Source organism: Cetorhinus maximus, chromosome 16, assembly GCF_964194155.1.
Source record: "Cetorhinus maximus chromosome 16, sCetMax3.hap1.1, whole genome shotgun sequence".
NCBI lineage: Eukaryota > Metazoa > Chordata > Chondrichthyes > Lamniformes > Cetorhinidae > Cetorhinus > Cetorhinus maximus.
The window spans coordinates 62,517,504-62,543,973 of record NC_135894.1 but is presented as its reverse complement, the minus strand read 5'-3'; the positions used below and the strand labels follow the sequence as shown (position 1 = coordinate 62,543,973).

The window sequence follows — 26,470 nt, the reverse complement described above, 5'->3', positions numbered from 1 at the left end:
GGTAGGCCCAGGTAGGGGACAAAGCCAGGGGATGGAAATAGGTCCCTTAAGTGAAGTTAAAGACAGGAGCAGAGTGATAGGCTCTGAATTCAAGAGCTGCAGGGCAGACTTTGAGTGAAGTGGGCATGAGAGGAGCTCTGAGATCCAAGAAGGCAGCCGAAGGTTGGTGACTCCATGCTGCGGGCCATTGGCACAAAGGTACCCCTTTTGAGCAGTAGTATTTTGCTTGGCATGGCCAAAGATCTGAAGTGGTGCGTGGAAGGTGAAGCTTGAGTGTACTCAGAAATCCGAGGAAAAGAATCTTGGAAGGCGAGATTGAAACCCTATGAGGTGGATCACTGTTGAAGATGTCCAAGTGGGAGCGACGTTTGAAGAGATTTTCAAGGCAAGATCTTCAGATGTGGAGATTGTAAACCCTCGTGAAAAAGACAAGTTTCAGTGAGATTGGTTGGCTCACAATGTGACAAACATTTGGGTGGGTTGTTGGGAAATCCATGGAATCTATTTTGATCGCATCTGTCATTCATTGTGTAATGTGTGTCTGACCACAGTTCGCCTATTAACTCGCATGTAAATAAATAATTTACCCTGAATGTTAGAGTATAAGATAGAAATTGTAAATTGTTTTATTTATCACTCTCGGGGGGAGAGTGGGGTGAGGGGGCGGGGGGGAGAGTGGGATGAGGGGGCGGGGGGAGAGTGGGGTGAGGGGGCGGGGGGAGAGTGGGGTGAGGGGGCGGGGGGAGAGTTGGGGGAGGGGCGGGGGGAGAGTAGGGGGAGGGGGCGGGGGGAGAGTAGGGGGCGGGGGGAGAATTGGGGGAGGGGGCGGGGGCGGAGGGAGAGGGTGTGGGGCGAGGTTACAGGGTAGGGGGAGGGCACAAGGTGAGTAGGCAGCGGCGTGAGGGCAATCGGCAGCTGTCAGACTGCCTGCTCAATGTCTCAAACACTGCGAAAAACTGCGCTGCTCCTGCCGACTGGAGCGCTCCACAAACCCAAAGAGTTTCAGATCATAACGGACAAACTCTACCTCGGCTGAGGACAGGACCACACCCGCAAAACCACTACCTTCAACCTGTCAATCAACACCAGGCCACACCCACTATGGGATAGACACCAGGCCCCGCCCCCTTGGGGGCTGAACTCCAGGCCCCGCCCTCAGGCCGTTGGCCTGAACTCCAGGTCCCGCCCCCTTTGGCCAGAACTCCAGTCCCCGCCCCCAGGCCGTTGATTTGAACTCCAGGCTCCGCCCCCTCCCAGGCCCCGTGAGAAGAACTTTACCCGGAAGTGATCCCCTTGTTTTGGTCGGTTTGAGGGAAATGACGTCAAGCGCCATTGGCAGCGCAGGCCGGTGGAAGAGAAGATGGCGGTGGTCGTCTGGAGCTGACACTGAGTTTAGGGGGTGGGGGGAAACGGCGCCAACATCATTGGCGGCAAAGCGCCGAGAGAGGCCGAGCGCGGAGAGGAGCAAGCGCCGGGGCCCCCCCCATGAGCTGCGTTTAAAGGGAGGGTTAGACTGTGAATGCGGAGCGGCAGCTACTGATGTTGGTGAGTGTGAGGCTGCACCCACCCGGGAAATCTGCTCTACTCAGCGTTTGCCCTTACTGCAGGCAGGTTAACGGGCGTCAACTTTCAGTTAAAACACTCCCCATCATTTGGCCTGTCTTGTAGTAAACTGCCGCCTGGAGCGCGCGTCCGAGAGTGCAAACCACCTGTTTTTTTTCTAATTTTAGTGTAAATTCTAAGGAGGAAATTAAGGGTCAAACTTGGAGACTAGAGTTTGGTCATAGAAAAATGCTTTTACCCTGACTCTTGCCGTGTGTGGATCACTCAATTTGCTGCGTGCATTTTTAAATGAAACTTACTGAGGTTGGCCGTTCAAGGTCTATTTTTAAACATTAGATTTTCATATATGGCTGAACTTCATTAAACCCAATGATGTGTGTTTCCCTTAGGTAACCGGGATTTAAATGAAATGTAAAAGCAAAATATTGCGGATGCTGGAATGAAATGTAGTGTACTTAATGTGTTGGAACAAATTTTGTTTTTAGAAATGCAGAAATGTTTTAGACCAATAAGTGTGGAACTTTAATTTCTAATGTTTTATAACAAAATCTGGCACAGTAATCACAATGGCATTTTAAAACTTCATGTACTTTAAATCTCGTTTAGAATTTCATATTGCAAGGATCATGCTGGCAAGGTGTTGAGAAAGGCAATTAGTAGAAACTTTTGAGATTGCAATATTCCATAAGTGTTTTTGAGTGTGACTCTTAGTGCCTTCATAATCCAAATGTAAAAGTCTCTTTGTTTACTCATGGGGTGTGGGTGTCGCTGGCAAGGCTAGCACTTGTTGCCCATCCCTGACTGTTTGAGAAGTTGGTAATGAGCTGCAACCTTGAATTGCTGCAGTTCATGTGGTGTATGTACACCCACAATGCTCTTAGGTAGTTCCAGAATTTTAACTCAGCGACAGTGAAGGAATGACGATATAATCCCAAGTCAGGATGGCGTGTGGTTTTAAGGGGAACTTGCAGGAGGTGGTGTTCCCATGCATCTGCCTTGTTCTTCTGGGTGGTAGCAGTCATGTGTTTGGGAAGGAGGTTTGACAAGTTGATGCAGTGCATCTTGTAGATGGTGCACACTGCCACTGAGGAATTCAACAGTGATGCCCTGGCGCTGAGTTGATGGGCCTCCAGCCACCATTACCATATTCCTTTGTGGTAGGTATGACTCCAACCAGTGGGAAGTTTTGCATCTGATTCTCATTGACTTTAATTTTGTGAGGTTTCCTTGATGCCTCATTGCTGCCTTGATGTCAAGGGTAGTCACACTCGATTTTGGAGGGAGTGAATATTTAAGGTGGTGGCAGATGTGGTGCTGATCAAGCTTTATCCTGCATTGTATTAAGCTTCTTGAGTGTTTGAGCTGCACTCATCCAGGCAAGTGGAGAGTATTTCATTACACTCCTGATGGTGTGTTAGGGAACTGCTTGCTGCAGAACTCCAGCCTCTGATCTCTAGTAGCTACAGTATTTATGCTGATCCAGTTAGTTTCTGGTCAATGGTAACTCCCAGGATGTTCATGGTGGCAGACTCAGCAATGATAATGCTGTTGAACTCAAGGGGAGCGGGTTATATTCTCTCTTGTTGAAGATGGTGATCGCCTGTCACTTTGGCACGAATGTTACTTGCCACTTATCAGGCCAAGCCTGAATATTGTTCAGGTCTTGCTGCGTATGGACACAGATTGCTCTGCTATCTGAGGAATTGCGAATGATGCTGAACATTGTGCAATCATCAGCAAAAAAAAAAATCCTGGTCTTAAGATGGAAGGGAGGTCATTGATGAAGCATCTGAGGATGGTTGGGCCTAGGACACTACTCTGAGGAACTCCCGCAGTGATGTCCTGGCGCTGAGATGACTGGCTTCCAACAACGGTTGCCATCTTCCTTTGTGCTAGATATGATTCTAACCAGTGGGAAGTTTTCCACCTGATCCTCACTGACTTTAATTTTGTAAGGTTTCCTTGATGCCACATTTAGTCCAATGCTGTACTGATGCTAGTCACTCTCAATTCACCTATTGAATTCAGCTATTTTGTCCTTTCGATCAAGACTGTAACAAGGTCATGAACCAAGTCACCGTGGGGGTACCCAAACTGAGCATTGGTGGGCAGGTTATTGCTGAGTAAATGCTGCTTGATAGCACTATTAATGAGACCTTCCATCACTTCACTGTTGATTGAGGGTAGATTAATGGGGCATTAAATGTTTAGATTGGGCTTGTCATACTTTTTGTGGACAGGACATACCTGGACAATTTTCCACATTGCTGAATAGATGCTAGTACTGTAGCTGTACTGGGACAGCTTGGCTAAGGGTGCAGCCAGTCCTGGAGCACAAGTCTTCAGCGCTTGAGCTGATATGTTGGCAGGGTCCATAGCCTTTGTGGTATCCAGTGCCTTCATCCTTTTCTTGCTATTCTGTGGAGTTAATCAAATTGGCAGTGGTATATGTGATGCTGGGACCTCAGGAGGAGGCTGATTGGATCATCCATTCGGCACTTCTAACTGAAGATGATTGCAAGTGCTTCTCCCTTGTCTTTTGCACTGACGTGCTGGTCTCCCCCATTGCTGAGGATATATACCAACGTGCTGTCACATCTGGTAGATCTGTACTACTGGCAGGACAGGACATATCCAGGGATAGTGATGGAAAAGTCTGGGACGTTGGCTGTAAGTATGATTCTGTAGTATGATTGTTGCTTGACAGCTCTGTGGGACAGCTCTCCCAATTTTGGCACAAGCCCTCAAGTGATTAGTGCAGAGGACTTTGGAGGATCGACTGGCAGCGTGTGCCTTTATCATTTCCAGTGCCTAGGTAGATGCTGGGTGGTCTGTCCAATTTTATTCTTCTTTGACTTTTCTGTAGCAGGTTGATACAGCTGAGCTGGTAGACCATTTCAGAAGGTAGTTAAGTGTCAACTACATTGCTACAGCCCTGGAGTCACATGTGGGCCAGACTGGCTAAGGCCCGCAGATTTCATTTCTTCAAGGAAATTAGTGAACCAGATAGTTTCATGGTCACCATTACCAAGACTAACTTTTCATTCTAGATTTATTGGTTGATTTTAAATTTTCCCAGCCGCCATGGTGGGATTTGAACTCATGTCTCTGGCTCATAAGCCTGGGCCTCTGGTTTACTAGCCCAGTAACATTACCGTTGTGCTACCATTCCCTTAATAGTGTTACTGTTATGATCACAAGCTGTTGATACCAACCAAAATTTAGTATTCTGATTTCAGATTTGTTCACCGGGATGGTAACAGTCCTAAATACAGCCATTTTAAGCATCCAGCCTCTCAAGATTCAAACAGGGCAAATGACTAGGTATGAAATATAAAGAGAAATAAAACTGAATTGGCAGAACTTTGTGTGTCTTGTGACCCAAGTGCTGTAGTGTGGGCATGCTTGCTTCAAAGCATCAAAATATATCAACTTATAATTTCTGACAGACTTGAAATTTAGGCTTTAATCCTTAAAGTGCTTAGTGGTTTATTGTGAATTGTTTTTTTCATAGTTTTGGCTTAGCAAATGTAAAATAGTTTTAAGAAACCTAACATTTGAGCTTTCTGATAGCTGAATGGGTAAATACACTTCTCAATAAGGGCCCATGTTCAATTCCTGATTTGTGTTGGGCCAACAGCTCTTAATCAGGGAAATATAATGGCCATTTTTGCTGAATAAATTCAGTGCTATATCTAACCACAGTCAAGTGACTCCCCTTGGACAATAGATGTTTAGATGTCCGTTAAGTTTAGCATTGAGCTTGAATGTGATTTCCTCCACAGTTAAGCAGTTTGCCACAAAGTTTCAGCTCAAGGTATGAAAAGTAGCTGCTTGGACAAGGTAAGATGGCTGCAGCAATCTAGGAAACCAAGAAAGGGGAAACTAAATGGGAAAGCAGGAAAACCGTAAATATGTCCTTTTAAGCTTTTTCTCTGTCATAAAAATATTAAGGGTTAGTCATTTAAATTGAAGTAGGAAACTACCTGCAAACTTATTTTCATTTTTTCTTTTCTATGCAGACTAGTGTGGAGCCTCCTTTGGGCAGGAGCACAGGACGGTTGGGTCTGCGGGCATCCTCACGGATTTCATCAATGTTACTCCACACTCATCCAACAGAAGGTGCACTTGCAGCAGGGTGAGACGACTGTCAGATATTTCCTCTTTTGATGAGATTGGTGTGATATTTCCGACCATACAATCTCTTTTACAAGCAGCCTAACCAAGCATTGATGATGCCTACTTGCTCCTCACCTCCGGGCTGTGTCAGGTGGACACCACTGGAGCCATGGCTGTGAGGTAGATGCTGTGTTGCCTTGCTATTGAGCTATCTATGGTTAAACATTTGAGACAATCAAAAATCAATAAACTAAATTACCAAATCTTGTCAATAAGCATGTGAACAACACAGTTAATACTCTTGTGTATAAATGTGGGAGGTATATGTAATCATTCTTAACAGTGCTCCACTCTCTGCCCTATTTTGAAGTGTCTGTCTTTGCTACTTGAAGGTACAGATGTTTAGAAAAACAGTTTTTAAGTGTTTTTTTCCTTCCTGTTGGGAAATGCCTTCTTAAGGCAACCTGGCAGAGATCAGACCTTATTGTACAGGGATATCCGGTCACAGTCCTGTTTCTCACTTGTTAGTATGCCATCAAAGTACCTGGTGAGTATATAAATTATATTTTAGATAAAGAAAAGCCTCAATATGTGATTTGTGGATGCTGTTCGCTCAAAGTTAAGGTGTGCCATTCCCACAAGGGGGCTTAGTAGAGCAAAGCCAGAGCTCCCTGGATGATGAAAGAGAGCGCAAGTGAAATGAAGTAGGGAGAAAAGGGATGTGTATGACATAATACAAGTGTGAACCAGCTGAACTAAAAAGTTCAGAGTGCAAGTGAAAAAAGTAATGAGAAGTAAAGAGAGAGTATGAGAAGAGACTGGCAGCTAATTTAAAAGGGAATCCAAAAGTCGTCTTTATGCATATAGGTAGTGAAAGGAGGGGTGGGGCCAATTAGAGACAAAAAAAGGGATTTATACATAGAATAGCAGACATGGCTGAAGTACTAAATGAGTACTTTGTATCCGTCTTCACCCAGGAAGAAGATGCAACCAAAGCAATAGTGAAAGAGGAAGTACTTGAGTTATTGGATGGGCTAAAAATTGATAAAAAGGAAATATTAGGCTGGCTGTACTCAGTTCATAAGTCACCAGGACCAGATAAGATGCATCCAAACATACTGAGGGAAGTTAGGGTGGAAATTGCACTGGCCATAATCTTCCAATCCGTACTTACCAAGCTGCCAGAGGACTGGGGAACTACACAAAGGGTGTAAGGATCAGCCCAGCAACTACAGGTCAGATGGTTTAATCTCAGTGATGAGAAAGCATTTAGAAATGATAATCTGGGACAAAATTAAGTCATTTGCATAAATGTGAATTAATTCAGGAAAGTCAGCAGGAATTTGTTAAAGGCAAATCACATTTAACTAACTTGCTTGAGTTTTTTGATGAGGTAATAGAGAGAGTTGATAGGGATAATATGGTTAATGTGGTGTACATAGCCTTCCAAAAGGCATTTGATAAAGTGGCACATAATAGACTTGTCAGCAAAGTTAAAGCCCATGGAATAAAAGGCATGGTGGCAACATGGAAACGAAGTTGACTGAGTAACAGGAAAGGAAGCATAGTGGTGAACAGTTTTTTGGATTGGATGAAGGTATTCAGCGTGTTTCTCCAGGGGGTGGGTACTTGGACCACTGCTTTTCTTGATCTATATTAATGATTTAGACTTGGGTATGCAGGACACAGTTTCAAAATTTTCAGTGACCCGAAACTTGGAAGTACTAGTGATAGACTTCAAAACTACATAGACTAATGGAATGCATGGACACATGGCAGATGAAATTTAATGCCGAGACGTGTGAAGTGATATGTTTTGCTGGAAGGACAAGGAGAGGCAATATGAAGTAAAGAATACAATTCTAAAAAAGGTGCAGGAGTAGAGGGACCTGAGGGTATGCAGAAATCATTGAAGGTGACAGGGCAGGTTGAGAAAGTGGTTAGTAAGGCATAATGGATCCTCCACTTTATAAATTGTGACATAGAGTACAAAAGCATGTAGGTTATAATGAACTTTTGTTAAACACTGATTCAGCCTTGCCTGGGGTATTATGCCCAATTCTGGGCACCACCCTTTAGGAAGGATGTGAAGGCATTAGAGAGGGTGCAGAAAAGATTTGTGAGAATGGTTCCAGGGTGAAGTAGAGTTACCTGGATAGATCGGAGAATCTGGGGCTGCTCTTCAAAAAGAGAAGGCTGAAAGAAGGTTCAAAATCATGAGTGACCTGGGTAGAGTATACAAGGAGAAACTGTTCCCACTGGCAAAAAGACCAAGAGCCAGAGGAGACAGATTTAAGGGGAATACTAAAAGAACCAAAGCTGACATGGGGAAAAACATTTTTATGCAGCAACTGGTTAGGAATTGGAATATACTGCCTGATAGAGTGATGGAGGCAAATTCAATCATGGCTTTCACGAGGGAGTTGGATAATTATCTGAAGAGACAATCTTTGCAGGGCTGTAGGGAAATGGCAGCCTTTATTAGCTGATTTGCTCTATCATAGAGTGGCATGGGCGCAAACAGTCAAATGGCTGTTACAGCCAGTGCTTTAACTATATGATCGGATGAAGAAATGTAAAGACTTTTCTCTACTTGTAGGTTATTCCACATCATGCCTTCTTTTCCAGATTGGAACAGCAGGACAATCATATTTCATAACTGTTAGCAAGACAGTTCTAAGATCAACCAGCAAGAGGTACCCATTTGAGGGAGAGTGAGTCACTGGCTTACAAATCTCATCTCTAACTAATCCATTTTGAATATAGTTTCTTCTGAAAACTTATACAGCGTCATAAGAGAACTGAATTTTTCAGCTTGTTTTTGTGGAATCACGGAGTAGTACACCGCAGTAGAAAACATTTGGACCTCTGTGAGGGCTATTTTGAAGAGCAATCCAGTTAGCTTCTCTCCTCTGCTCATTTCCCGTAGCCCTGAAATCTTCCCTGCTTCGATTTACTAACTTGCCTACTTCCTTTCAAAAGCTACTATTGAATCTCTTTCCCTCACACCATCAAGCAGTGCATTCCAAATCCTGACCACTTGTTGCATAGTGTTTCCTCATATCATCTCCAGTTCTTTTGTCAATTGCATTAAACCTGTGCCCTCTGATTATCAACCCTTCAGCCATTTATCCTATCTAAACTGTTTATGATCATAAATACCTCTGTCAAATCTCCTCTTAGACTTCTCTGCTCTGAGAACAATTCCAGCTTCTCCAGACTATCCATGTAATTAATCCCTTATCCCTGGTACAGAAATCTCTCTTCACCTTCTCTAAGGACTTGAACATCTTTCTAAATTGTGGTTTTGAAATACAATTAGTAGAAAAATATAAATAAAAGTATCTAGGAAATAAATGGTAGGAATGTTCAGGAAAAAGGGACATTTTAATGATATGTGGGAAACAGAACTTATGTTAAGCCACTATTAAATAGCAAAAGGGCTGCTTTGCTTCTGTGGAAGGGACAGTTGAAAACAATGGATTTGTCCCCTGCGTTTTAAATTACTAGTCTTAGTTGTCCTCACCCATGAGACAGTTGAGTGAAACTGAAGAGCATGCCCATGTAAAGGGAAAACTGATGTCTAATTCTCTGTTCACATTCATGCAGTTCTTGCTAGTTAATTACTGACTAACAGCAGCCAAAGTGAAGATTGAAGTCAGTTGAATTTGCTTTTCTTCCCTACCTATAGGTGCCAACAGGTTATTTTTCAATTAGCAAAAGGATTGTCTTCATGGGAAAAACAGGTGGAATTCCAACTCCTGAATGCTGCTCAGTGGTCCATGTTGGAAATGTGTTTGTGGATTGGGTTTGCCTGTGATATCTGCTGTGGGATAGTATCCCATCGACATGTTAGTCATAAAATTGCGATCTTGGTAATTACAGGCACACCAGCCCCGGCAGTAGGAAGGAGTGGCTTGGAAATTGAACCTAGCATCTCCTGATGATGACCGACTGTCAGCTACTGAACAGGAGGAGCTGGGAGTTAGGTTAGGAACACGGCTGGTTCAATAGTACAAGATTTGAGGCATGGGAGCAACTCTTACAAAGTTGCAGCAGGTGGCAGCACTGTATGTAAATACATTAAACAATGTTAATATGCAAAAATGTTGAGATTAATAAAGAAACTAATGCAGTAGCTAAATATAAATGCTGCTTTCAATAAAAACACAAATTTTGACTTAATTTTGGAATAGAAAACTAGCTTAAGCATACATCAGCCAGGGCAGCAGTCATTTTACATTGGCAAAGATGGGTGCTAGAGATGGAACTTGCCTGAACAGTGGATTCCTGAGTTTGAACAACTTTTATAACTGTTTGTCCCCTGCATTTGCAGCACACAGAAGTGAGGGCATGTCTGAAGTAATATCCTGTACTTATCCAATCAACAGTCCCACAGTTGTTGTTCTTCCAGAGAGCCAGCATGGACATGATGAGTCAAATGGCCTCCTTTTGTGCCGAAACTATTCTATGATTTTGCAGCTTTACTGTATAGAAATATGCTTGAAGAATGGCCACATGGGCAAGGGACCACAGAGTTGCTGCCTGTTTGTGTGGGAAGAACAATTAGCCTGCCCTGTTGTATTTTCCAGAATTGTTGTGAGCCTTATTAATGGGCTTTATTTGGTGTCTGGCAACAGGTGCTGTCTTATACATAAGGAGTTGCTTCTCCTTTTGTTAGTTCATTGCTATTCCATTGTAGTTAAAATGAGTATGAAGTATCAGAGTTTTATGCAACAAATCTGTGTTTATGTTCTATAGTACAGTGTTGCAGCTTTAGAATCACTGAAATTTCCAAACAGTATGAGGTTATTTGGCCCATTGTGTGTCATAGCTGGATTTTACATTAGATCTTATTGTAATCTTAGTTCCACACGCAATCTCTGCCAGCTCCTTGAACCCTGTATCTTCTGCCAGATGCTCTGTTCCTCTGATCCCAGCCTTCTAAGCTTTTTCCCTCACATTAATGATAGAGTGCGAAATGGCTTTAATCTACATCTTGAAGCTGCTCCCTTAAACATTGCCACCTCTTCCTCCGCCACCTTAAATAATCTCAAAACCCATCTCTTTGGTTGTGCTTTTATTCACCCTCCTATAGTTCTTTCCCAGATCAGCAGCAGATTTTCTCTCATGAAGGTGCTATATAGATACAAGGTGTTGTAAAATGGGGAATGCAGTTGAGAAGCACCACGTTTATGTTACTCATGAGAAAATGAAAACACAGCCGGACTAGTTGAATTCCAACTTTGACAACAGTAAAAGTTTATTTTCCTCTTGAAAAAGTGCCCTGCTTATCAGTGTGAAAACCATTGACTTATATCTTGTGTATCAGAATACAGATGTACACCCCTTTTTAGATAACAAAAGTGAGACAAATAAGATTTTTATAGAAAATGAATAGATTGAAGTTGAGGTCAACTCATTTGTCTTATTTTGCTAGCTAAAAACTCTTCTTCGTATTTACAGTGGCCTGGCTAGGATTTCAATTGTTGAATAATTTAAAGTTGCAGCAGATTTGCTGCTGTTTTATGTTTCTGGTGAGGCAGTGTTTGCTGCTTGTCATGGCTTAGGATCAGACAGTGACTTTTTTTCTGCTCATAAGTAAGTTGCAATTTTAATTTATTGTTTCTTGTCCCCTTCCCCCACCCTGATGACGGTCCTGCAACTAGATTTTTTTCAGCTTAAAATAGGAATTTAGTGACGTACATACTGGCAAGTAACTTTTTTTTTGCATTTAACAATTTCCTGATTTACAAACTTGGGTGGGGGGGTCAAGGATGGCTGAAATGAGTATATCTATTTTTTCAATTATGGAGGTATCTTAATTTGCATGCCTAAAACAGTAAATTAAATCTTAATTTGCAGGTTCTATTAAGGCATAAAATACTTCCAAGAAATAATTGACTAAATATGTAACACATGCAAGATGCATAAAACATGCATTGTCTTTGAATCTGATTACCCTGTCCTGAAGTGAATCACTGAGTTGGATGGGTGTCGAAGTTGTATGGTTGCTGGCATCTAATGAAAACCTTGCTAAACACATAACTGGGTCAAGTGAACGCTTGAGAAACTTTTGTCAGGTCCATTAACATATGGCATGCTTTCAGTTTCCACATGTATGCTGATGACACGTGGCTCTACCTCATCATCAACTGTCCCGACTCCTTCATTGTCTCTAAATTATAGACTGCCTATCCGCTGTCCAGTACTGGATGGACAGAAATTTCTTCCAACTAGATATTGGGAAGGCCGAAGCCATTGTCTTCAGTCCCCACCACAAGCTTTGTTCCCCAGCCACCAAATCCATCCCTCTCTCTGGCAGCTGCCTGAGGCTGAACCATGCTGTTTCCAACCTTGGTATCATATTTAACATATCTGTGTAAGACTGTCTATTTCCACCTCTGTAACATTGCCCGATTCCACCCCTACCTTAGTTCGTCTGTTGCTGAAACCCTCATCTATTCCTTTGTTACCTCTAGACTTGACCATAACAATGCATTCCTGACCAGCCTCCCAAATGGTATCCTTTGTAAACTCCAGGTAATCAACAGTTCTGCTGCTTTTGTCCTAACTTGCCTGTTCATCCATCACCTGCTGTGCTTACTGACCTATATTGGCTCCAGGTTAGGCAACACTTACATTTTGAAAATTCTCATCCTTCTTTTCAGATCCCTCCATGCCCTCACTTGCCCTTAACTATTATCTTCTCCAGCCATACTAGAATTCTGGCCTCTTTGAGCTTTCCCAATTTTAATTGCTCCACCCTTGGCTGTCCTTGTTTTAGCTGCTGAGGCTCTTAAGCTCTGGAATTCCCTGCCACAAAACCCCAGCAGCACTCCCTATATATCATTTCCTCCTTTGAGCAGCTCTTTAAACTCATCTCTTTGACCAAGCTTTTGGTTTTCTGGCCTAATATCTCCTTATGTGGCCCAGTGTCAGATTTTGTTTTCTAATGTTACTGTGAAGTGCTTTGGGATTATGTTAGGCTGTTTATATAAATGAGAGCTACTGTTGTCAGGCCCACTAACTAAAAATCTGGATTAAATGCAGCTGAAATGACCGGCCAAAGAATCAGAAACTTACTTTTGGCAAAAAGCAAGTTTTGTGATAAGACTGAGATTCAGTTAATAGGTGCAGAGACCCATTTGGATCTGTGGTAAGTTTGCTATCTTGGTCAGGACTGTACTGTGCTGAAATATTACAAATGGTTCGACATCCTGGCATAGGGAGAAGGGGTTTCAGCTCTTTATTGCTGCTCAATAGCCCGGCTGGAAATGTGCATATGGCACCACTGGGTGAAATTTGGATCAGCTTAGTTATGATGGCCCATGGATAAATAGCCTAACAACTCACTATTGAAGCTCATAGAGGATCCAAAGAGTGACCATTGAGCAGTACCCTAGCAGATTCATCGCCCTCAAGAGTAGGAAGAATGTTGAAAAAGAAAAGTCTCCTTTTAAGTTTTAAAATAATATAATTTTTGAATTTAACAGCAGGGCGACAGTATCATTTTCTTTAAGCTCCCATTTTCCATCTAGCAGTTAGCCAGATTTAGAGAGCAGGCAGGAAAGCCAGCAAGAAAAGATTACAGCCAGGAACAGTCCCAGAGATCGTAAAAGTTTAGTGGGGGGCTTGGCACAGAATGTGGCAGCTTAGAGGGAGGGAAAGATCAAGGTATGGTGGACTGGGGGCGGGGGGTGGCAGACAGCAGTAGAAAATATGCTTTTGGAATGATGGAAATACTCTGCTCCTCCAGGCCTCTCAAACAATGCTTTTTAAAGCACTTGAGTACTGGTATTAGGTCTCCAAGCTCCCTTTAGTTTACAGGTTTCCTGAGCCCTAGGCGACCTCGCTGGCAAGCGTAAAATTAAAATGGCTACTACCTTCACTACCTGTGCAGTAATCTGGTGGGGTGATTTGTCCACTCATTATAGAACCTGTCTGATCTTCATAATTCTCACTGATTTGAATGGAATTAGATAAGCTGAGTTTATAACAAGAGGGTAATTGAATCTGCCAGGTTAGTGCTCACGTGTTGAATATGGAAACCTATCCCGATTAGTTCACAAAGCACTCTTCTGTGGGAAAAGCAATTTACTGTTTTGTTAAATAGCACTGAATAAGAAAGGTCTGTTTGAATTTAGGTATGACATATATAGTTGCATATCAGTTTAATGCTGAATTGGTGAGAACATCAGAGGATTAGCTAACAAACTTTGTTTTAAGGGTTGAAACCTATGACTCAAAATGATTTTGGTCACTTCATGGCAGCGTTCTTTTTAAAATGAACTTTTTAAAATGTGATGTATATTTATTGTGCTGCACTAATTTTTTTTTAAAAAGGATTGAAATGAAAAGCTAGAGCAGGGTGTTAACTGTGTGTTAATCATTTTGCTCTGCTGGATTGGGCAATAGCAGGGGTGGAACTGGAAGTAAATGATTTCATTGAATTCGAAACATGCTTCAAAACCCAGGCTATCTACAGACTAAAGCTTTCAAGAAGAATTTATACTAGAAACAAATACTGATAGCAATAGTGATCACCATCAAGTGATACTGATGGTAAACACTGATGACAGTGGTGGATATTGTATAGATAATGAGCAGTATAAATACAAACTGATGGTGGTGAGCATTGTAAACACTGAAAACGTACATTTTAATGCACAATCTTAGATTGAATTTTCTTGAACATTGGAAAAATAAAATCAAGCCTTCCAGATTGGTTGAATTGAGCAAATGCAGTGACTACGGTGGATATGAATATCAGTGCTACAGTAATTAATTTATTTTGTCTGATAATCTAATTAGTTGATCACACTAAATCTTTGAGAACTGCAATAAATTTGTGTATAAAAACACTTTCTAATTATACTTAATGTTAGACTGGTACAGATGTTACATTTCTAAAATATAGATACAAGCATGAGTATTGTGCTACTTAAGAGGTTATAATGATATAATGGTTAATAGTTATGTTGTCAGGAGAGGGGAGTGGTAGCTGGGGTGAGCACTTGTGGCCAGTAATTCTATAGAATTTCTTTAAAATTAAATGTATTAAATTGATCTTGATCCATATTAAGATTCATCCTTTTGACTGTTTCAGGGTATTAATGGCAGGAAACGTGGATGTATACAACTCTTCTGTTCATGACTCCTGTGTTTCTTCAGGGTTTAAAACCCTGTATGAGGAGGGATTGTTATTTGATGTCACCCTTGTAATTGAGGATCACCAGTTTCAGGCTCACAAGGCCCTACTGGCTACGCAGAGTGACTACTTTCGAATAATGTTCACAGCTGACATGAGGGAACGGGACCAGAACAAGATTCACCTTAAGGGACTGACTCCAACGGGTTTTAGTCATGTTCTTCAGTTTATGTATTATGGCTCCATTGAACTGAACATGAGCACTGTCCATGAGATCCTGCAGGCAGCCATGTATGTCCAGTTGACTGAAGTGGTGAAATTCTGCTGTTCTTTCCTGTTGTCAAAAATCTGCTTGGATAACTGCGCAGAAATCATGCGACTCTTGGATGATTTCAGTGTTAATATAGACGGTATCCAAGAACAGCTGGACAAGTTCCTGCTCGAGAATTTCGTGCCACTCATGTCCCGAGCTGACTTTCTGTCCTACTTGAGTGTTGAAAAGCTTTTGTCATGTTTGGAGAATGATCAGCTGAGCCGATTTCCAGAGATTGAGCTTTTTGAGGCTGCGCAGGCCTGGCTGCGACATGACAGAAGCCGTTGGAGGCACACAGATACCATTGTTCAGAATGTCAGGTTTTGTCTGATGAATACGACAAACGTTTTGGAAAAGGTTAGTATGTTTGAAAGCAGTAACCGAGAATCAACATTTAGCTAGACAATTGTGTGCTATGAGGAAAATATCAGTCAGGGTCCATTTACTCTTTGCTTTAGTTTGCCGATCTGTTATTGTTAGCAATTACTGCCTTTTTTTTGCTTCCTTTAATTTTTAGCTGTTACTTTATGCTATTGCAGATTATTGCAGGATCCTTGTATCATGGGTGACTTAACGAATTTATGAAAAGCAAGGTTACATTAAATTTTTTGTCATATAGTACTGTGATGTGAAAGTTTTTTGATAAACAAAATTTTAGATAGAAATACTTTGCTCTAGCATGCCATAGAATTGATTTCTTGTTAATATATTTAAAGAGGAAGATAGCTTTTGCAATGTTACCCTAATGCAAACAGTTATATTAAACTTTTTATTATAAAAGCTCGAAACCCCTACTTTAAAAACTCCCTTCAAACTGGAGTACTTCCCATCTCTAATGCAATCTTGGTTGTGAATGGCAGCGTAAACGCCTAGGATTCTTGAGAAGCAGATTCTAGCGAGCCTTTTGGTTTGTAGACTCCACTTCATGTGGAACTGGAAGTGAACTAGAGTGGTCCTTGATCCACCTGCACCAGGAGCTAGTATAAGATAATAAGACAGATAGGACAGAAAGGCAACTAACCATGAGTTAGGAGTCAGGATCAGGTCACATGGTTGACGTTCACAACAAAATACCCCTATACAATTGGACTATCAACAATCTTTGGTTGGTTATCCAGACTCTATGGGTGACTGGCATTACTTACAACTTCGGTGAAATCAGATGACCTTAAACTATATTTCTAATTTTTTCAGACGAACATTGCCTTCCAGCAATCATTTCCTAGTTTCGCTTTATTTTTCTGCAGTTTGCTGGTGGTCATATCTTTTTTTTTGCAGTGCACCTATGGGAAGGGGTCCAAGTGTATTTGTGTTCAAAATCTTGCATCACCATGTTGGTATTTGTACAGAAACTTTTGTCTGCAGCAGGTGATTGTTGAGTTACTTTGTTTGGATCTGAAAACGCCCCAGCAAACTCTGCAGAAGCTGTTATATTTGTGTACGTCATAATCACCATGAATTCGGAGGAACCAGATGAACGTAGAAAGCTCAAGAGATTTGAATTCGGGCAGGTCTTTGTAGGGCTCGTTCCCTTTAGATGAGAATTATGTACCCTTTTGTACTTGTGTGCATTGAAATCACACACAATTTAATACAGTTCTACAGCAAGAAATGTCCTGTTCTGTCTCTAATGTTTGTGTGGAATGATTGCAATACAATTGGTTATAACTTTTGTAAATATGATAATTCTTGTAGTCAAGAAATACAGTGGAGCACACTTAAGATCAATTATTTTTCTCTCCCAGGCCATGCACTTCACAACCAAGTGGACTGCTGTAAGAGTTGCTGTGGAGATACCTATTAGCAGAGCAGGGGAATGGTCTACTGAGCATGAATTTTAATTTTCTCCTTCCCTTTAAATTATTAGCAGCATGGTTGTAATAAAGTGGAAGCTTGAGCCTGTGCTCTCCCCACTTCCCTTAACTTACTCATCTTCCTCCAGTATCGTGAGCTCTGCACCACATATAGCTGATGGTCAGTTCATAGGAGATCAAATTTCTTTCAAAGTTTTGTAAGCCACAAACAGAACTATTTTGATTCTCAAATTAAATACCACCTGTCAGCCTTTTTAAACCAGCGTTATCAGCAGTGGTCATTTTCAGAGCCTGTAGCTCTAACAACACAACTTGTCAACCCAATGAATTACCCAGCACTTTTGTGTCTGTACATCCAGTTCTATTAAATTGATTAATATACATAAAGCTGAATTTGCTGCTCTAATATGCCCTTTAGTGATGCTGTTTAATAACAGCCTGCAGCTGCTATACCTCATCAGCTCTGGGCTTTGATAAACTCTGTAGCTCTTAGTGATCACTAGATGCCTGTAGTCAAATGCAGTACAATATTCACAGTGAACTTGTGATACCTATTTGCATAAAGTAAGTTCTGCCATGTTCTACATCAGTTCAACCAAAACCAGTGGTGAACAATTGGATCGAGTCTGAAATGTTCTCAGGCAGGTGAGAATTGAGCTTAAGATGGTTCCACTGTTATCAATAGATGGCACATGTTACAGATACTGTTTTCTGAAGCTGTGATTTGGTGAGTTGGGAATGAAGGAATCAGAGTTAATATACCAGTGTTAGTGTCTGTAATTACCATTCATCTTGTATGTGAAAATGTACACACTTGTGATGTTGATTTAATTACAGAAACTTTCTTGAGAAAAATAGATGTGTTTATTGTTTTTGTTTGGTGTTTTATTTGGTGTTGGGAGGGAGGGAAGGGACAGGACACACACTTTTACTCTAATACAGCTCACCTTTTGCAGTAACACACCAGTCGTGTGGCGTGGACTGATACTCCCAGCACACATCAAAGTGTGGAGAGCATTTGTACTGGGGATACCAACCTAGCCTGTAAGTCTTTGTGTGTTTATTTGTACATAACGAGTGTAACTAAAACACAAGCTTTAAGAATGATTGGAACACAGTGTGCTCATTTGCGCAGACTGTGTAATAAATAAAATTGGCCATAACCCGAACAAGGAAGACATGATACCATATTTTTAAATCTTAAATTAATTTGAAACTTTCCTCAGATAATTATGGAGGATCTTTTTGCTGTCTGATTTCTTTATCTCATCTCTACCTCCTGAATTAACCAGTTGACTGACCATAGCAAAACGTGAAGTATGAAAGGTGTCTCCACATGAGGCTGACCAGGTAACTTAAAACAATGTCACTGTAAATTATACCTCGAATTTTTAAAAACCTGACCAGTTTTACTTTGAGAACAGAAAAATTATTAAATGATACATTTTAATTTCGGTCATGCTAAAATGCTACAGGATTTTGCTTTCTTTCTCAAAAAAAAATGTTGCAATTTGGTTATTGAAGTTAAATTATGAGGATGAAACAACTGGAGCATGAGACTAGCTATATTAATCCAGAGTTTTCACACTTTCACAATTCCACCTTTTATATGAATTACACTAACATGCATTCAGATGCAACAAAATGATATACTAGAAACAATTCTGACTCTGATATTCATTCTGTATTCTCTCCTATCCTTCCATGCTAATACAGAAGGATTCTTTGCTGCTTTATCATTCCAGCTTTCAATGGTCGGTAATATATCTTGCAAAACAATTTGTATGATCTGATCAGAGTTAAGCTTGGATAAGCAGCAAATTCTTCCTATTAAAACATTTGTGCTGATGTTTAAGTAACAACGTAGGTTGGGTACCATACTGCAGTTTTAGAATTAAGTTTTTTTCCTTCGTCACTGCCCCACACAACCCGCACAACTGCCCTTCCCCCAAAGAAAAGATGATTGTTTCCATTGATCCCTGTGCACAGTCCTTTCTAAACTTGGTTTTTGTCTCCTCAGGTTAAATGTTTTGTTGGACTTACTGAGACTTGTGCACTTTATTGGTTAACTTCTAAAGCCAGACAAGCTAGGAATGGCTTGACGCTGAAATAGATATTTTTGAAGCATCAACTCATGTATTTTTATGAATTGAATGCTTGCACAGTGCTTTCCATGGTGACCTTTACATCCCAGATTTGCAACTATTTTGAGATTTCATGGTTATTCTTCCTTTTGTTTTCTTGCAAGCAGTAAGCCTTATCTCTTGAGTCATTAGTACACCATTCACATGTGACCCATCCTTTAGAGGATTACCATGCAGGTGTTGTGGAAAACTTTAAATGGGATGTTCATTGAAAGTTCCAAGGTTCTAAGATGTCCGTAACATTTTTAAGTTCTTACGAGTAAGAGAGAGCCTCAGCTGCCCCCAGCACATTTCTGCAAAGGAAGAGCATTAGTTAGGGAAAATAAAATGTGGGATACTTATAAAGGATTTTCTTTTCTTAAAGTGAGCTCAGTTTGTAAATTTGCCACATGGTGTGAGAGTGATCTCAACATCCCCAGTTTGCTCCCTGATCGGTGGTGTCCCCAGCCATGCAATGGGAAAAAAATCAACCAAGTCTTCAAGTTTTTGATCACTATATCAAGTTCCCTTTGCTGAAGGTGGGTAAGGACAAGCATGGTCTTAACTGTGATGCTCCTACCCTCAGTTGCCAGTGTTCACTGTCTAAGCTTCTAATGAAGTATATAAACCCGGTTGAGGTCCAAGTCCCAGCCTTTAGAAAAGTGGTGGGGGGTGTGGTGGAGGGGAATGCAAATATGCAGCATTACCTTTTCCACTTAGAATGAGACTCATGTCATTATATAATAATCACATTCTGGATTTATTTTAAACATCATTTTCCACAAGTGTTGTTGAGAGTGTTACTTTGCCAAATCTTATATTACATAAAGCGTTAGATGGAAAATCTACCCATCCCTAGGCTGTTTTCTAAAGTTCAAAGAAGTACCAAATTCAACTTTTCACTTCAGCAAAGTATCAGATAATCAAGAACTATATAAAGTTTTTTGTGAATTGAATTATTTCTTGTGGAAGACAGACTGTCATTAATTTTTTTTTAAGTTACTTTCCTTCTCAAACTAATTTCTGAATTTTACATATATTAAGTTTACATTAAAAGATTGTAGGCAGGTTTGCATTGCAGTCACAGGCCACTTTGTTATTTATGAGAGTGAGAGGTGGGTGGGTGTTTTGATTCCTGCATGCGACTGAAATGTGTTTTGTGCAAGAAGTAAAAATGGAACTTGCTAGAGAATACAGTTTCTAATTTTTTTGTGTTAATTATGAAAAGCCAATCTAGGTCAATGTTGTTAGCTTTTTTTGTTGCAGTATTCCAACACTTTTCTTTCTCTGCCCTGCAATTATTGCACTATTGTGTAGAGTCTTATGTAATATCCCCAAATGAGAACCAGTGTTGTCCAACATTTTGTGAAATGTAAAATCCCTGATCTTATCATCAATTTATGCAAATAAAGGATATTAACATGCACTCTTGGTTGAATCCATATGGTGGAACATAGTTGTACTTTCAGAAGGAAAAGTTGAGTATCATATCAAAATAATTACATATTTAAGTGAGACTACTTAAATGTTTTTCCATTCCCTGCAGTATTAAATATCCAGGTTCAGTTGGAAGTGGTCAGATATTTGATTTTTTTTTAATATAGGCAATTCCATTCTGTCCTCACTGTGCCACAGTGACTTGATAACTAAACCATTAAGAGGAAAGCATGGTGGCAAAGTTAATAAATCTAAAATATTGCCATTGCTGAGGTTTAGTTTGCTGAAGATAATTTTATCCAGTTATACAGTAATTTTCCAAATGAAATGTACAATATAGATTAAGTATTAATAGATGTCTTTGATCACACTTTAGTCGTATTCATTTGTAAAGTGCTTGGGGAAAGAACAACATGAAGTTTCTACTTTCTGTGACAGAACGCCACCCTTCTAAACAGTCTGCAGTAAAGTGAGTTGTGTAATTAAAGTTTACATCACTACTTGCACATTGTACTTGTGTGTAGTTCATGCCGCACCACTATTGCTGACTAGTGTGTGAAGGCTGGATTGCAATGTTATGCCAAAGTGTCTGTTGTGGTCTGTCCTAAAATTGCAAACCATGAAGTCCCATGTTTTTGGTATTGATTGCTGGTTATTTTATTGGACAAGGACTTCCTATAGTACTAATTACATTGGGGTTGACAACCAGAACTGAACTGAAGACTGCAGCAGAGGTATTCTTGCTGTTTAAAGTTAATCTTTCCTATTTCCAAATTGTCACCCATGTTATTATATATTTTCATTTCTTCTCAGGTGAAACCATCTGAATTTTATCGATACTCACGGCAGCTGCGATTTGAGGTTGAGCAGGCTTTAAGTTACTTTCAGAACATTAATCAACAGCCTCTTTTGGAGATGAGATCTAATCGTATTCGCTCTGCAAAGGCACAAACTGCAGTTTTCCGAGGAATGATTGGACACAGCATGGTGAACAGCAAGATTCTTCTGCTGCACAGGCCAAGGGTCTGGTGGGAACTGGAGGGTCCACAAGTACCGCTGCGACCTGACTGCCTTGCAGTAGTGAACAACTTTGTGTTTCTATTGGGAGGGGAAGAGTTGGGCCCTGATGGTGAATTTCATGCTTCTTCAAAAGTTTTCAGATACGATCCCCGACAAAATTCATGGTTGAGAATGTCTGATATGTCCGTCCCCCGTTCTGAGTTTGCTGTTGGCATCATTGGAAAATTTATCTATGCCGTGGCAGGGCGAACAAGAGATGAAACTTTTTACTCAACAGAACGTTATGACATTACACAAAACAAATGGGAATTCATTGATCCATATCCAGTTAATAAATATGGCCATGAAGGAACAGTTCTTAACAATAAGTTGTACATAACTGGTGGCATAATGTCCTCTTCAACCTCTAAACAAGTGTGTGTATTTGATCCCAGTAAAGAAGGAACTGTAGAACAGCGCACAAGGAGAACACAAGTGGTTACAACATGTTGGGAGAACAAGGCCAAAATGAATTATGCACGCTGCTTTCATAAAATGATTGCCCACAATGGGAAACTCTATGTATTTGGTGGGGTGTGTGTAATTTTAAGGGCATCTTTTGAGTCTCAAGGGTGTCCATCTACAGAAGTTTATAATCCTGATACTGATCAGTGGACTATCTTAGCATCAATGCCCATAGGTAGAAGTGGACACGGGGTGGCAGTTGTTGAAAAGCAGATAATAGTTCTTGGCGGCCTTTGTTACAATGGTCAGTACAGTGACTCCATACTCACCTTCGATCCAGAAGAAAACAAGTGGAAAGAAGATGAATACCCAAGGATGCCTTGTAAGCTGGACGGCCTGCAAGTCTGCAGCCTTTACTTTCCTGACTTCATATTGGAGCATGTTCGGAGATGTACCTAAGACATGGCTATGGCTACATTACACTAATCAACTGGAGGGGAAACAGTAGATCTTTAATGGATTTGGGTGAAAGCAAGTTATGCAGTATTGAAAAAGTATTGCCCTTGAAATACAAGATGCCAAAAGAAGAAGTTGTGTACGTCTTTTCTGTGCAGTTCAGAGTGTTATTTTTTGTTTAATTTTATTAGATGTAGTCTGTCAAAATCTGTAAAAGATTTTAGGTTAATTAATTCTCTACCATTTAAAACATTTTTTTAAATTTTAGTTGTTAATGGGGAAGTTTACGTTTGTAACTGTACTTGACAGTTTGCCCCTTGATACCCTTGCAACCTCAGCTTGGCATTCTTAGTACCTGGTACAATTTCTGGAGAGCTTATCTGATTTTTTGGCCATTTTTATCTTTTTTTTTCCTTTTAGTTTCCCCTCCTGTTTATAATTCTATCAACAACTTTGGCCTTCCACTAAAATCTTATATCCTGTGAATTTGTAACCAAGTTTTCCGTACTGTCTTTTGTGGTTTGATCATTCTGGCTTGGAATTTTGCACCCATCAAATAATGAATTCTTTAGGACAGTAATATGCTGAAAATACCCCAATGTACAGTTAGTTTAATGCAGGAGGCAGCGGAGATCACCACAGCCAGATAGGAAAACTATTTTTGAGGTTGGTGGGAGGCGACGAGGGCATGGAGGAAAAAGATGCGATCTAGGAGCTAGGAGAATTTTAGAGTGAATCAATGATTATTTTGGGGAGATGAAAACCTCTTGAAGGAAGTTTTGAGTTTCCTTCTGTGTATAAACCTTTGTTTAACAGATTTGTTTTGTGTTCACTTTTCATAAGCTTTAACATGAATACAATCTTTTGGTTTTTACATTTACTTGTAATATAAATTTATAATTTTAGAGTTTCCAATGGACAGGCTTGGAAACCAAGACTCCAGCTTGAATTGTATCCTGCGAATATCTTAAGCTGTATGAGCTAATTTAAGAAAGGATTGCTGGGAAATCCTTTATTAGGTCACTGCAATGTCTTTTTGTATGTTTAAACCTCATCACCTTTGTGTGAATATAGGGTTTGAGATAATCTGAAGTTTTCAGTAGAATTGCAGAAGTCGGGTAAACAAGTCTCACGTTGATTTGAGTTGAAATGAACTGTATTGTGTTTGGATGGTGGTAACACTGGAAAGGCTTCTCTTAAAAGGAAATGTTCTGTTATAGGAACAAACAGCTTTTCAAAATGCATGTAAATGTACATTTTAGTACCATCTCAATGCCATCATTTATTCTAGAATGAGCAGTAAACTCTAGTTACAGCTTTTCCAGGGACTGAACAATTTATCTTGCACATTTGTAACACCATTTATTTCTCTTTGTGACACGTAAAGCTTATTTAAAAATATTGGACACATCTACCATTTTAACTGTTCTGGAAACCAAAAAAAGTTATGGATTTGATTGTAGGAAAACTAGTAGATTTATCAAAAAAAAAAGGAAAGGGACCAAAAAATCAGGAAGTGTAAAATGTTGCAATGTAAATACTGAATCTTATTTTTCACTCTGGGCAAAATGGATGCATCAAGCTTCCAAATTAAGTGTATTTAGTTAGCTATAGTCTTGAAAATTTGTGCTACAGGAAATTAAAATATCAAAAGAAATTATCATCACTGACATGTTATTGTTGTAGCAATTAAGCAATCTGAATTTAAGACTTCTCGGTTACAAGATGACATCTATAAATCAACAAACTATATTCATCAATTCTGTGGAGGTGATTAACCCATCCTCATCACTTTATAATCTATGTTCCAGTTCCATAGGATGTACCTTTGCAACCAATCATCTTGCTTGTTTTATAGATTCCATTTCCACTAATATAAGTCCATCTACTAGATTGTAAATTACTACTTCTTTTAAATACAACTCCCTGTACTGTGTAGTCTGCTTTTCATTTAAAGCCTTAAGATGAGGCTAATTTATAATAAAGAGTTGAGAAAAGTACATGTGTGTAGGGTGAGTGGGGAAGAAATTGAATCAATTTGCATCCATGAAAACAATTTTTCATAAAGAAAGACCTTGTGTTGTAGAAGTATATGTAGCTAACGTTTTGGTGCCTGGAGACTTTGTTCTGTTAATGGGATGACACTATTTATGTATAAGCCAGATGCCCTCGTCTGCATTTTTTAAAAAAAACCTTAATTTAAAGATCTTACAATTAGCAACCGGAAAATACTTAGTTCTTTAGTTTCATGAACATTTTGGTAACTATAAGAAACTGCATTCAGACTGTTGTTCCAGGTGTTTTAAGTTCCTGTATTCACAAACTAAATTTGAGGTTAAGATCAGTCTGCAAGGATTCTTTAAGTCAATTATTTTGTTATATTGTGACTAAACTGGGGCACTGTAAAGCACAGCAAACCTAAACTTCTGTAATGCATTGTCAAGGTTTTGAGTAAAAGGGAAGTTTTTCTACATTTGAAACAGACTGTAAATCACAAACATTGGGTGTTCTTGGACTATTTCACAAATGCAGCCGGTGCAGTTAAAGTATGACAAAATAAATTATAGGTTTCTTAAATGCTGTAATAATTTTTTTTAGATTTTATTCTCCTACTTGAAGCCTACTCATCTCTGGTCATTGTTGAGTCATGGACCAGCTGTTCTGTTGGTGCAGGGGACCACCTTTACCAGCAGGAGCAGGCAGTAGCACTTAAAGTCTAAGACAGACCCATGTTGGAATGCATTTACATGTTAACTATTTGAGTGTTCATGTCTTATTATTTATATTAACTGTATATTCTCACTGGAAAAATTGGAACCACACTGCAGTACAATATACAAAATATTCAAATACCCACTTAATCAGTGCAAAAAATATTTTGTGACTTTTTAAAGCTGAAGATATTTGTAAAAACTGTAAAAAGTGTTAAATAAAAGAGTTGACTTTTAAAAAGGACTCCCTTATTTGCCAATTCTACTTGAGCATTTGAACATCTGTCACCATCAGTCAGCCAAGTTTGTTGAAGTCAGAACCAAGTTTGTGGCACCGAAAATTGGCTCTGCTGTACAGGAGGGGAGGAAGAAGAAAAGAAGAGCAATAGTGATAGGGGGTTCATCAGTTAGGCGTATCTATGAGACCATAAGATGTAGGAGTAGGTAAGCCATTCGGCCTATCAAGTCTGCTCTGCCATTCAATGAGATGATGGCTGATCTGATAATCCTCAACTCCACTTTCCTGTCTTTTCCCCATAACCCTTGATTCTCTTATTAAAAATCTGTCTATTTCGACCTTGAATATATTTAATGACCCAGCCTCTGTGGGAAAGAATTCCACAGATTCACTACCTTCTAAGAGAAGAAATTCCTCCTCATCTCTGTCTTAAATGGGCGACCCCTTACTATGAGATTGTGCCCTCTGGTTCTAGACTCTCCTACAAGGTGAAACAACCTCTCAGCATCTACCCTGTCAAGCCCCCTAAGAATCTTATATGCTTCAATAAGGTCATCTCTCATTCTTATAAACTCCAATGAGTACAGGCCCAACCTACTCAACCTCTCATAAAAATAATCTCTCTATACCCAGGATCAACCTAATGAACCTTCTCTGGACTGCCTCCAATGCCAGTATATCTTTCCTTAGATAAGGGGACTAAAACTCTTCACAGTGGTATAACTCGTGCCTTGTATAGTTTTAGCAAGATTTCCCTATTTTTATACTCTGTTCCCTTTGAAATAAAAGCCAACATTCCATTTGCCCTCCCTATTACCTGCTGAACTTGTATTCTAGCTTTTTGTGATTCATACACGAAGACACCCAAATCCCTCTGTGCTGCAGCTTTTTGCAGTCTCTATTATTCAGTTCCTCTATTCTTCCTGCCAAAGCACACAACCTCTCATTTTCCCACATTATATTCTATCTGCCAAGTTTTTGTCCACTCACTTAACTTGTCTATATCCCTCTGCAGATTCTGTGCCATCCTCACCACTTGCCTTCCACCTATTTTTGTGCAAACTAGCACATTCACTTCCCT

General features: G+C 40.1%; 2 protein-coding genes across 8 annotated transcripts in view; one reads left to right on the top strand and one right to left on the bottom strand.

Annotated features, from left to right (window-relative positions):
- Positions 1-26,470, bottom strand: part of LOC144691626 (thiosulfate:glutathione sulfurtransferase) — a 168,072-nt gene that overhangs the window by 30,469 nt on the left and 111,133 nt on the right. The gene's annotated exons all lie outside the window — the stretch shown is intronic.
- klhl15 (kelch-like family member 15) lies at positions 1,325-25,392 on the top strand. Of its 7 annotated transcripts, none has more exons than XM_078559894.1 (5): positions 1,325-1,545; positions 5,586-5,862; positions 12,165-12,225; positions 14,792-15,503; positions 21,334-25,392. In XM_078559894.1, exons 3-5 carry the CDS (start codon positions 12,203-12,205, stop codon positions 22,441-22,443), a joined length of 1,845 nt encoding a protein of 614 aa, XP_078416020.1. In that variant the 5' UTR covers positions 1,325-1,545; positions 5,586-5,862; positions 12,165-12,202; the 3' UTR covers positions 22,444-25,392. The 7 variants fall into 7 exon arrangements, with proteins under 7 accessions (XP_078416020.1, XP_078416023.1, XP_078416018.1 ...); XM_078559897.1 differs by lacking the exon at positions 12,165-12,225 and adding an exon at positions 6,660-6,917; XM_078559892.1 differs by lacking the exon at positions 12,165-12,225 and having other exon boundaries at positions 5,586-5,701.

Excerpts from the sequence above, each read along its gene's own strand:
- klhl15 (XM_078559892.1), top strand. Across the intron at positions 5,702-14,791 it reads GAAGGTGCACTTGCAGCAGG|GGTATTAATGGCAGGAAACG; the intron begins GTGAGACGACTG and ends TGACTGTTTCAG. Across the intron at positions 15,504-21,333 it reads CGACAAACGTTTTGGAAAAG|GTGAAACCATCTGAATTTTA; the intron begins GTTAGTATGTTT and ends ATTTCTTCTCAG.